Source organism: Amblyomma maculatum, chromosome 1 (assembly GCF_055883805.1).
Source record: "Amblyomma maculatum isolate TAMU_Amacu chromosome 1, ASM5588380v1, whole genome shotgun sequence".
Lineage (NCBI taxonomy): Eukaryota > Metazoa > Arthropoda > Arachnida > Ixodida > Ixodidae > Amblyomma > Amblyomma maculatum.
Genome location: NC_139344.1, coordinates 195096185 through 195108845, shown reverse-complemented (window position 1 = coordinate 195108845; position 12661 = coordinate 195096185). Strand labels below are relative to the sequence as shown.

At 45.1% G+C, this 12661-nt stretch overlaps 1 protein-coding gene and 1 pseudogene across 1 annotated transcript; both read right to left on the bottom strand.

Moving 5' to 3' along the window:
* Window positions 1-1257: 1257 nt before the first annotated feature.
* Window positions 1258-5311, bottom strand: LOC146205317 (uncharacterized; annotated as a pseudogene).
* A 1238-nt stretch (window positions 5312-6549) lies between these two features.
* Window positions 6550-9507, bottom strand: LOC146205316 (uncharacterized). The gene is made up of 2 exons (XM_084586904.1): window positions 9334-9507; window positions 6550-6615 (listed from the first exon to the last, which is right to left on the bottom strand). Exons 1-2 carry the CDS (start codon window positions 9505-9507, stop codon window positions 6550-6552), a joined length of 240 nt encoding a protein of 79 aa, XP_084443030.1.
* Between the last annotated feature and the right edge of the window lie 3154 nt (window positions 9508-12661).

Here is a 12661-nt window from a genome sequence, read left to right as displayed (position 1 = left end):
TAGTACTTTTATCCTTAAAGGCTAGCTCTTTTGCAAGAGGCTGCTTTTTGTGAAGAATGAAACATTGGCTTGACGACTGAAAAAGGTGCCAGTAAACATCATGGCTACCGAGGCTACAGACGCCCAAACTAGAAATACACACACAAAATATAGAAGTCGACTTGGAAACGAGCTGAAAGAAGATTGTCCGCTCGATTCACCTTCACTATACGTGAACTGGTTCACGTGGAGCTGCACTCCGCCATTCCTCCTTTCAGCGGTATAACATGGCGCCCTCTGCACGACGCCGTTCGTTTCAAAAAGTGCAGAAATCGTGCTGCACGTCCAGTTCACGAAAAGTTCCGGAAAACTGCACCACCTCAGCGGCCAGTTCCGAAATGGTGCAGCTAGTGCAGGTGCTGCTGCAGCATAGAAGCAGACGACAGCTTTCTTATTGTGACAAACGACGAAGCGACCTTATAGTTATTCCCCTCGCCAACAACGAGAACGAAGCCCACGTTCGTCAAGCAAATGCCGATGTGTACTTAAAACCATGTCTAACAAGTAAGCACGTGCATGCGTTATGATGCATGCTAGCTTCAGTCGTGACCGGTAAAAGTTGTGCGCGTTTCGGGCCACCTGCCGCATGGTGCACATGCATCGAGGTTGGTGCATGTCAACGCTTTATTGCGACGTGTTATTTGAAAATTTCTCATCTTAATAGACATTTTGGTGCTAGTTAATGTGAGTGGCAATATTGGCAGCAAGCCTACAACATGAATGTGGTCGGCATACATATTTTCTTGTGCAACGCCTTCATGAATTAATCCTATCGGCTGTGTATATGCCGCTCAGATCAACCGGCTCTAGCATACCGAACATGAGGAAATTCAAATAATGTATCGCATTAAATACGTCTTTGAGGCCCAGGGTGAATTTAGGTTCATTAACTTTGATGAAACATTTCGAAATACCTTTTCTGAGTGCAGCACGGCAGATTCGCCAATGCCAGAACTCCTCGGATGAAGAAGAGACCTTTTCCCTTGAAATATCTCGAAATCGAGAATTAAGTCAGATGAGCTGGTTAAAACGAAGTTCTTTAACCCTCCCGCATTGGGTTTTCTGGGAGCAAATTGCTTCAGTTGGGTACGCCCACTGAAAGGGATCACTTGCTCATCGATACTAAGGAGTCCGTCACGTGGAAGTTTATGACAACCCTTCAGCACCTACACAACTAGAGGCCTTACACTCCATAACCTGTCCTGCGCTTTGACTTCATTATCTACCTCGAGCGCATTGACAACTTTCAGTCGCGACCTTAGTGTGAAATAACGTTCCCTAGTCAAGTTGTTCGCCACTAAAGGAGCTCTCGTTCGTTTGGCCCAATACATTCTAATCTGAGGGTAGCCTAGACAAGACATGGTGATAGAAATGGCAAAACATTTCTTCAGCTCGCTAGGTGTTATGCAGAGGCTGTTTCCGGTTTCCGCCGCGTGAGCTGTATTCATAGCTGTTGCTATCATTTCCCACACTTCACCCGAAACGTATTGCTGAAAGTACTCAAATGGTATTCAAGAGGCTCGCTCTCCAACATTGTCAGTTGTGATGCTGTAGTCTGGAATCCACGTCTGGGGCGATCTGGAAGTGAAGTATAATAGTTGGCTACTACAGAAAAATCGCCTATCAAAATATTAAAACATGAATTACAGATGTAACCCCTAACGTGTCTTATGAAACGAAGTTAAGGAAAGATGGGATTTTGAAACCCGACTACTGTGCCGGAGTACCCGGGGTCGATCCCGACCGCCGGCGGCTGCGCTTCTATGAAGGCGAAACGGAGAGGCTGTGCGATGTCAGCGCACGTTACTCCACAGCCCTCCACTGTGACTCCTCTTCCTCTCTTTCCACTTTCACTCCCCCCTTCCTTCCTTCCTTCCCTTACGACGTGGTTCAGGTGTCCACAGGACAAGTGTGACAGATACTGCGCCTTTCCTTCCCTGTGAACCAATTAAAGAAAGTTACACCAAGTTGCAGTCGTATCACCTGTCACACTTTTTGCAAAGCACAGGCCTTTTTGGGAGATGAGCTGCAGTTTGCACAGGTTCGATGTCACTGCTGTCAAGATCCAGTTCCTAATCTTCTTACATATGCGACAAAACAGTAATGTTCTCTGGAGCTTCCTCATCATTGTCAGAGAGATCCAGGTCGGACGATTCCCCGGCCGCAATTCTGTCAAGTACTCGCTCAGCCGTTTCATCACTGACGCGTGGTCGAGTCCCTATAACATGTTCAGTCATAGCGTCTTCATAAAATAAAGGAGACAGCAAAAGACAGGAATATCGAAAAGAGAAAGAAAACACACCAGGAGAAACGAACTGGCAAGAAGATATGGGCTGAGTCCAGTTGTCCAACATGTTGGACATCACAATCTCGGGCAGCTGTAGAAATGACTGACGCAATTTTATGCCTATGACTATAGTGTTCTAGAATTGAGAAGAGTGCCATCTTCGGCGCGCGGCAATGGGAGCGAGGTGGTCGCCGGAGCGATGAAAAGCGTAGGTGGCGCTGTCAGTCGCAGAAGCGTAGGGAGCCTACATGTTTCGCAGCCGGGCGCCGCGGCGAAACATGTAGGCTCCCTACAGGAGCGCATCCGAAGCGCGCGCGCAGCAGAGAGAAGGCTCGGGGCGTCTGCTTCTGCGGCTCGTGTCCTGCGTTAATTTCTTTGCATCGCATTGCTTCTCTGCCGTACTATTATATGCTGTTGATGGGTGGTGTGGTCAAGTAGATAACAAGTGCCGGCAGATAGCGCAGTCACAGTTCCAGTTCATCTCCTTTGGCTCCTGTGCCCTCTACTACTAAACGCTCTTTTTCGGGGCTTTTTTTTTTTTTTTTCGCTCACTGCGCGCCCTTCTCGATAGATGAGCTTGACCGCTTGGTTCAAAAGGAAAGGTTCGAGAACGTCGAAGCTACATTGAATGACCTTCCTCCAGATGATCATAAGTGCGTCACTATAGACACCGTTCTAGGTCGCAGCTTATATTGCAGTATATGTGGCTTGAAAGTTCAAGCACAAATCAAAATGCGGTACTTGTTCTGCGTATTTCATATCGAGCAAATCATACGCACACAAAAAGAAGAAAATAAATTCATCTTTAGCCGCAAAGGTCTTCTTTATCCGTCTTCGGAGCTTGAAAAGCTCCTAAACACGCTGGAAGAGGCACATTTTTTGTTTGTTCAAGAAATATGATTAACGCAAGCAGAATCCGTTATTTCGCGATGTTTTTTCAAAGCGCAGAGGTTCCCGAGCCTGGATGTCCTACCCATGATGGAGAAATGCCACTTCGCATAGTGAAAACGTTCTACGCCCAGATGCGATTCCATTTTTATGTGGTCACTAAACCAAGAGCAGAGCTTTAAAGCAGAGCAGATAAAGCATCTGAAGGTGAGGTGGTGCAAATAATCGTGTTTTATGGTTCTATTTAATGACTCTCTCCGTCTCTTATGTGCTTTCAAATTTAGCAGCTTAATTCATTCCTGTACTCGTAGTTCAGTGACATTTGCATATAATTCAGTAGCATTTCATATGTTGGTACCATATTATTGAGCTATTTATTTATATCCACTTAAGTCGCGAATTGTTTACCCTGCTGGTTTTTGAACTTGTCCGCTGTGTGGTTTTGTGCATTTGTATGAGCTCGCTAATCTATTTCGTATTTTTTTTATACAACTGCTCGTTCATATGTATCCGCCCACATTCAAATAAGTATTCAACAGCCCTGACATGATTTCTGTCTCCAAGCAATCTTCACATATCTGTATTTACATGTGGCGCAAACAATTCAAGTACGATAGCCTAGCCTAAAACACCCTCCATTGGTTTTCCGAAACGTCCACACGAGCGTCGATGGGGAACTGCAGTCTAGCCTGAATGAATCGGCGCATCCGATAATAAAAATCTATGTGATCATTAATATACGTTAGACATTCGTCATTGGACCTCCCGTTAACGTTTAAGAAATAAAGTACCGAATACGTTCAGGAAATTTCTTACTGTTGATTGTCATTTCATCGGCAATCTATACCTGACTCGACACCAGAAAAGCAGTCTTAAACACAATCCCGCAATAATCATGGTATGTTCTTGGATTCCCGGCAGATGCAGATTGAAATTATGACAACACAGTTTTTTAAACACCTGATTCTCCCCAAGCCATTTCTGCGGGAGAAGAGAGGCCTCGGATGTATGTGTCTCGCCGCTTATACATAAGTTCCCCGACGATGGCCACTTTTATAGGGAAATAGTTCATTTATCCATGCACAGAATCGTTTTAATACATTTAGATAAGCGTGTGGGAGCTAAATCGACACAATGTATTGTTGCGCACCTTCGGGGTCCGAAGAACTAGCGGTGACGGAGGCAGTTCACCCAGCTGTCTTCTCAGCGCCCTCTCTCATCGCTGAAACTAGGGCACACTTCTCAATTCTAGAACACTATACTATAACGGGAACCAATGTATTCTTGGTACATTAAAGCAGAATATATGCGTTTTAAAACCAAATGAAACCATCGTAAAATAGCAAAATCGTACTTGTGCGCACGCTGCCGTAAAACGCGCCAGCGCCTATCTTCCAGTCACCACAGCGCAATTTTGCGACATACAGAAGCTGACCTCTTACGGATTTTGACTGGCATTCAACGATGTGTTTGCATTAATAATGAGTGGAGTCTTTGCCATCATGAAATGTTTTAGGGCATATTTTCGCTGCATTGTTGCGAAACATGAGCTAAGTGGGCACCGTTAATGCTAAAAACTGTCCGTGCACTTTCATATAACATGAATGCGCACGCAATTGCATGCTGCTCTTATATTTCTCTTTGCAGAATCTGGCCAATAGCATGATTACAAGTGAGGTCAAAAATACATAATGAAATTGCTACATCATGTTCTTAACATTTGCGCCTAAAACCACTTAAAAACATGGGTCGGCATAAACAGATTACACTAATTCTTCGTGAACGTTGAAAACTGACAATAAAAAGCATATAGAAAAAATTTAACAGAAAATATATTGGGTAGAACACAATGAAAATTCTGTTGGCCCTGTTAAGATTGATCAGCTGGGGTTGAATGTAAATTCAGTAGATTCAAAAGGTGGTCAATAGTCCGACAATGGAGTGCTGAAGGCGGCAATCTCGACTGCCTCCCGCAAGGCTTGCTCTTGGCCCAGCTTGATACCACGCCGCAGGTAGCGCCACCAGATGTCCAATGAATTGTACGGGCGGTCTTGTGGTCGACGAGGTAGCCGTTTTTCTGCCGTCGCACAGAACCATTGTCCAATATATTGGACAACATCTCCATAGCCGGGTCTCAGGAGGTATAAGTGCATGGCAGCGGGCGAGAAATGCGCATGATCATGACTGAAATATGCATGCGTCACGCCACATGCGCGTGTTTACTTCTTAGATGTGACGTACGCGTAGCCGTTTCCTTGGCTAACTCGCATTCTGGTTGACGAGTGGAATAACTCAGGTCTTTTCCCCGTTTATTACAACGCACAAGCCACATGCGCCGCGGCTGGTTAGTGGCAAAACTTCGTTGTCATGTGCTATTTGAAACTTCAAGTTACTCGGGACATTGGCGTCGGCTGACGCGAGTTGCACACAGTCGACCATAGCTTGCTGACAATGGCCCCGGCCTGCACTCTACCATTCGTTTAGAAAGTAGCCGGTGCCGATGCTACACTTGAACTGCTGGAACTGGCGCTGCACGCTTGCGGCACCACAGCAGAATTTTACGAAACTAGGGCAGAAAGTGCAGCCGAATCAAACGGACCTTATAACTTCGAGCTTAAGTTTTGTTACCAGGTTGCACAGTACCCCCAGGACGCATGCAAACAACTCAGGGCTAGCCCGCGCGCCCACATCATCGATGACCGTATAGCCACCGGGGCTACTCTCTGCGCGTCAAGTTCATTTCTCGCCTTCTTCGTGAGAGGCGTGTTAAATCAAACTGACAACTTCTTCAGTAAAAAAAATGTTGCCCAGAGCTCTTTAAAAAAGAACAAAGAGTTGTCTGTCTTTTTCGGCTCCACGGTCATCTAGGTGTCTTCTGAAAGCTAAAGCCACGTAGTCGTGCAATGAAGTCAGCACACCGCATCACGTGATCCTTAGGATGGACAAGAAAATACAATATAGAGGAATTTTTCTGGGTGCGCTGCGTCTTCAGAGGCCTTTTGCTGTCTGACGTTGACATTAGTGGCCCCAAAAGGCCAAGCCAGGTGAAAACTTTGTTTATGCAGCCGCGGTCAGATAGTTACACGCTCTTTACGGACCATTTTAACGTATTACGACCCAACTGGACTAAGGTGTCCCCTAGCCATGTCTACTAATGCAAACGCAGAAATGTACGAAAATGTACACAGCGAGTGACGTCTCGTGTTTAATATTGTTTTTTTTTTTTGTTTGTATGTTTTTTTTTGTTTTTTTACACTCTAAAATCAGGTGTCAGCTGCGCCTGTGAAGAGGTTTCATTTCAGAATGAAGATCATTTGTATAGCGCAAAAGTTGCGTTAGTCTTCGGTGGCACCTTCATTTCCGTAAAAAAGACGGCATTCTTCAAGGTGTTTGGCCTCCTCCTGAAACGAGTAGAGAGACATTTACTCAGTTATCAGCAGTATTCAAATACCAAGAATTTAGGACACCACAATGTGATACTTCAAAACTGTGCACAAAAAGAAACCACCTGAACAGCCAAAAAATTGGCATGAATGACATGACAGAAAAGCTTCATATGAGACGCCCTCCCCTCTTTAAACTATCGGCACACACAGGCTAGAGTTATGCCCTGTGGTGCCGTAAAATACAGCTCCGGGTATTTTTCGAAGTTACCTTGCGTACATTCTAATGACTATTACTCAGTAAGTTTTGCCGTGCTTCTAGTTACGTCCGCAACGTTAGGCAGCCATGCGGCATGTAATTTCGTTGCAAATGAATATTTACGTGTGTCACTGCAGTGGAATAAGACGAAAGAAGATTTTTGAAAGAAACATTGCATCTTCGCCGTTCAAAGTTATCTCCTATAGTTTTACACTCATTCACCGCCTCGCCGACAAAATTTTGCGGCTTGTATTTGGTTGTTTCAGGCATTTATGAGAGGACACATTATTTTCAGTCGCTGCTTCAGCGATTCAACGCTCGTGCCAGTGTTCTTTTAGCAAAGTTATAGACGTCGTTGCTGCGTCACTCAGAGAATAATGTCTCGTCATGGACTTAGTTTCGGTGGCGGTTTGATGTTCTTGCTGTTTAAAAATTGTTACACTGGATATTTTGAAAAACGATTGGTTGTGGTGGAGAAACGAAAGTTTAAGAAATGTATAATTATCAACTCAGAACGGCCTGAATGCCCCAGGACTTGCCTTCGAAGGCCTTCTCATGACCTGAACAAGTTCAGGCGATGTACTCGGCACGAATGGAAAACATTTCAGCATAAAGAAAATATCGCCACAAGGCCATGCATGTGTTATCGTAATAATATCCACGATCAAAAAATAACAATGTTACATGAGAAGACTGCACTGTGGAATCAAATATATTATCACATTGGCCGTGAAAATAGATTAGTCTTACATATTACAAGAAATAATATACTAAGGGCAATACGCTAGAGTTCTCAGTAACGAACAGAAGCATTTAGCCGACAACGCACTGCAGTATTAGGAAGGTGAGCATCAGAAAAAGAGCAAAGAAAATCTAGAAGGAAATGCTTAATGTCTACAACAATGACGCTCTCCAAAATACAGTTTACTGCAGCACTCGATAGCGCGCGCTGCAGAGCTCGTCATATCAGTGTGCTTAAGGGTTCTATAATGAAAGGCTGATAATTTAGGGATGGACTAGTGACCGGCAAACAACTGGCTGGCAAAAAAAAAAAAAAAAAAACAGTGCTCAAAACTTGTTTTTTTTTTTTTTTTTGTGGTAAGTCAAGCAGAGTGAGGAAACAGAAAATGAGCGGCATCAGTTGAACTCAGCCACTGTGTAGGTACGCCGATGCACCTATGCACATAGCAGCTAAGACCAGATGTGGGCCGTTTTAAAGGGGTTAAGTTCTTCACAGAGAAGCATTGACAAAGCAGGTCAACCCTACAGCATCAAAATGAAACATTTGGTGGTTCACATTTGTAAGCTAATTTTGCAAATTCGCGCTTGCTGGTTGTTTCACGGACACCTGGCAGGTAAACATAAAAAAAAAATTACAGAGGTTCAACGCTGCTGAACCAAATATTGAGTGAAAGCATTAGCTGCGGGTGACCGAGCGTTCTTCTTCTTCTCTTTTTCTTCTTCCTCAGCCCACATATAAAGCCCCGCTTTAACCAAGCCGTATGAACGTGCCTTAGTGGCCTATAGGGGTAACGTGAATGCCTGGGTCCTAGCAGGTTGATTCTGACATAACCGCCCCATGTGAAACGAGAGGCCCAAGTTGGCAGCCCCTGCCGACCGCTTGAGTTGGTAGCCCAGCTCTCACCCTAGTGTCACGTGGTCATCATCATCATCAGCCTGACTATACTCACTGCAGGGCGAAGGCCTCTCCCATATTTCTCCACCTAACCCGGTTCTGTGCTAGCTGCATCCACTTGACCCCTGCGAACTTCTTAACCTCATCCGCCCACCTAACTTTCTGCCGCCTCCTGCTACGCTTTCCTTCCCTTGGAATCCATTTTGTTACCCTAAGCGACCATCGGTTATCCTCTCTTCGCACTACATGTCCTGCCCATGCCCATTTCTTCTTCTTAATTTCCACTAGAATGTCGGTAACTTGAGTTATTTCTCTGACTCACTCTGCACGCTTCCTATCTCTTAATGTTACCCCTACCATTTTTCGTTCCATAGCCCTCTGGGTTGTCCTCAACTTAAGTAGAACTCCCTTGGTTAGCCTCCACGTTTCAGCCCCATAGGTGAGTACAGGTAAGATGCAACTGTTATATACTTTCCTCTTGAGCGATACCGGTAAGCTGCTAGTCATAATCTGCGAGTGCTTGCCAAATGCGCTCCATCCCAATCTTATTCTTCTTGTTATTTCTTTTTCATGGTCCGGATCTGCGGTTACTACCTGTCCTAAGTAGACATATTCGCCTACTACTTCCAGTACCATGGCTACCTAATGTAAACTGCTGTTCCTTTCCTGTTCCTTTACGTGGCTACCGGCCGCGCTACGGTGAAGGCTCGAAACCTAGAGTAGTATTGCTTTCGCAATAAAAGTTTTCTATTTGGCGCGTTGAGCACGCGCCCTAAATTCGCACGTGCATAAGCACTCCCGAACAACAATAGCGGAAATAAGCGGGATGGGGCCGGCCTACGAGAAGGAAGTGTCGCAGCTTGATGATAGCCTGGGTCTCTTTTTGGGAGCACATATCGGAGCGCTTTCCCGGTTGCCAGTTCTTGGAGAACGTGATTTGGCAGCAAGCCTGATGCACCACCAGCAGCGTCGCCATGATCACGACCAGGGAGAGTTTGACGGACACCGATGCCATGCCGACGGCGGACGCCGTTCGATCACCTGCCAACAAAAGGACACGGTCAATGACCCGCTTCGCTCCTGGCAACACTATATGCGCGTGCTACGTGCAAAGACTAGCGCCAAGTAACGCCGCTTAGTTCAGCCCTGTTTAGCTTAGCCGGGGGCGTTGGATAGATGATGATAGGTTGATTGAATATGTGCGACCTTGGGACGCAGCACTTTCCCTGACAGCGGAAAGAGGAGTAAATAAATTATCTCAAAGTGTGTCTAAAAACAGTTCTGTCAAATAAACGCCACAGTAGAACTAGCCCCAAAGGCTTTCGCCGTATCACTCTCAATGAATCTTAAGCACCTCCTAGAAACATCATTACCTCATTTTGTCAAGAGCTGCAGCGATACATGTATGCAAATTATGCATTTGCTTTAACATTGAGGGCCACTGACAGACGAGCGGATAAATTATAAATTCCTCATATAAATAGCAGCTGGCAATAAACATTGCCAAAAAGAATAATGCACAACGTGTCAAGCAGGATGAAAAAAAGTGGAGCTATGATCTTGTTAGAAAACCGTCAGGTATAGGCAACCTGCAATGAAGTTTGCTGTGTCGATCGCCGCACCGTATACACATATCTTAGCGAGAAGAGCAAACACTTCTGCGGCGGCTTTTTAGGGCGTTTTCACGTCACCTGCATGAGCTTACAGGGATCAGACTGCACGCTCTGTCGAAGCTTTGCATAGCATGTGTCAGTTAACTGAGCTACATCGAGAGCGCATTGGCAAGGACGTTATCTGTCACACGCGTATCTGTAAAGCTGCTGAATATGCTCGGTCGTTTATCGCGGACCAAGCAGCTAACAGCAGCCTTTTTGGGGCATGCTGGATGGATGGATGGAATATAGGAGCGTCCCCTTTGAAACAGCGCTGTAGCAGTTGCTATCATGCTCGTTGTTTTCCCCTAAATGGCTCATCGTTGTCGTCAGTAAAAGTGTCACGCTTTTGGGGCGGCTCTGATATTCGAAAAATAAATTTAAAAAAATTTAAGAGCATTGCAGAATCTGCATTGCAGTAATGCGAAAGCACGGATGCTGATGTTGGTTGCTTCTGGTTGCTTCTAGTTGCTTAGTTCATTTCTTGTTTGCCCATTTTAGTCTTTGGTACTTTCAAATTGCGCGCCAATCCCTTCCTATGTCTTTTTCCGGTTCTACTTCCGGTTGCGTGACGCCACATCCTCTACCTCACATTAATTCACTTCTTATTTACCTATTTTAGTCTTTGGTAATTTCAAATTGCGAGCCAATCTCTTCCTATGCCCTTTTTCGGCTCGACTTCCTTTTGCGTGACGTCACAACCTTGACGAAATATCCACTACAGCACCCCTTTTTCTCTTTCCACTTTCGCTCCCACCTTCCTCTCTTCTCTTATGGCGCGGTTCAGGTGTCCACAGAACAAGTGTGGCAAATACTGCGCCTTTCTTTTTTTGTGAATCGGTTGTTCTAATTACTTACCTAATTAACTTATTGGCCTAATTAATTTGCGGTTTGGTTTGGTTTAATTTATGGGGTTTAACGTCATAAAGCGACTCAGGCTATGAGAGACGCTTATTTTTTCGGACACAACATTACGTCACCCTCTATCGATTGACACCACTAATTAACCTATACCACCTCTCAATTACAACTGCTGCGGACACAATTTTGCGGACACGTTCTGCGGACAGAAATCTGTGAACATAGCGAAGTAATGCTATCGCATTAATAAACCTCGTCTCCCACCGGGGAACCGAACCTCCATCCCTTGGATGCCCAGCCCAGCGCTTTAACACTGCGCCACGCCCTGGATCGTGAAACGCTCCTAATAATTCCCCTTGTCTACAGTGAGAATGATAGCGAGATTCCGAGAGTGACAGATACTGCGCCTTTCATTCCCTGTAGAATTATAGAACGCCGGTCAACTTTAATGCGTTCAATGAAATGCTGGTTGTGTTCGACAAAAGGCGCGCGATGTACCGTCACGACAGGTCATGACGTCACAAGGCGATTAATGCATATATTAAGCTGACCCCACCAGACGTCCGATCCAGGCGTCCGTGCGCCCTTTCATTTGCTGCTTCCTCGAAAGCCGCACCGCACAGCAAACAGAAGCAGACCCAGATGTCTAGGAGGCGTTAGTACAGCAGGCATCAGCGGCGTTTGAAATTGATTTACAGGATAGAAAAGACGCAGCATCTGTCACAACTCTTCGCGTACACGGGTACCATGCCGTAAAGGAAGAGAGGAATGTGAAACAGTAGTCACCCTCTTTACTCGAAGCATCATTGACCGCCATATTCGGAACAAATCCGTAGCAGAATGCTGCACTCAGGCTTTCGCCTTTCACCACTGAAGTCGCCAAAGTGTCTCGTAAGTTTTGTTTTAGATCGGTTAACTATACAATCATTCTATTTATTTAATTTTTTTGTTTCTACATTACTAACATTTTGATACTTTTCTGCTTTTAAGCCACCAATCTTCCAATCGTTTTTTGCTAGCTTCCACCGCAGGATCATTCACCCGGCCACTGGTATCTCAAACCCCAGCCTCAGGAAGAGTGACTGTGCCTGCATCGACTTCCGGATGGATACTATAACATTTGAGTATAAGGTGGTTAATTGTTTCTGTGTACTTACCACATACTGAACACGCTGCGGTACAATTGCAGCGCCACCTATGCAGTGCAGGTTCCCTATAGGTCACTTTGTAAGCTTTCAAAAACAGATGTCCTGAAAAGTTCTGACTACGTGTGCAGACTGCACGTTTGTGTCCATATATGCATACACTAGCTGTATTTTGTCATGGTGATTTCCCAATTCATTATTTATCGACATCGTCGTTTTCCACTGCCGCTTTGACATCACGGGTGATAATTAGGCAGCAATGGCGGATGATTGGACAGCAAGTTATAAACAACGTGAAATACCAGTTTGATAGAAGATTAAAAAAAAAAACGAGAAGAAAATTGTCAGAAAATATGGAATTATTTAGGTCACTCTTTTAGTACGGCTGGTAATACGTTGCGACATGGATGCACCCTGATTAGAGTCGCTGTATCTGATTGAGCAGAAAGTGTGTTTTCAGCGGCCAAGACGAACCAGCTAAAAGGCATGCAGAGGTTTCACCGCAATTATC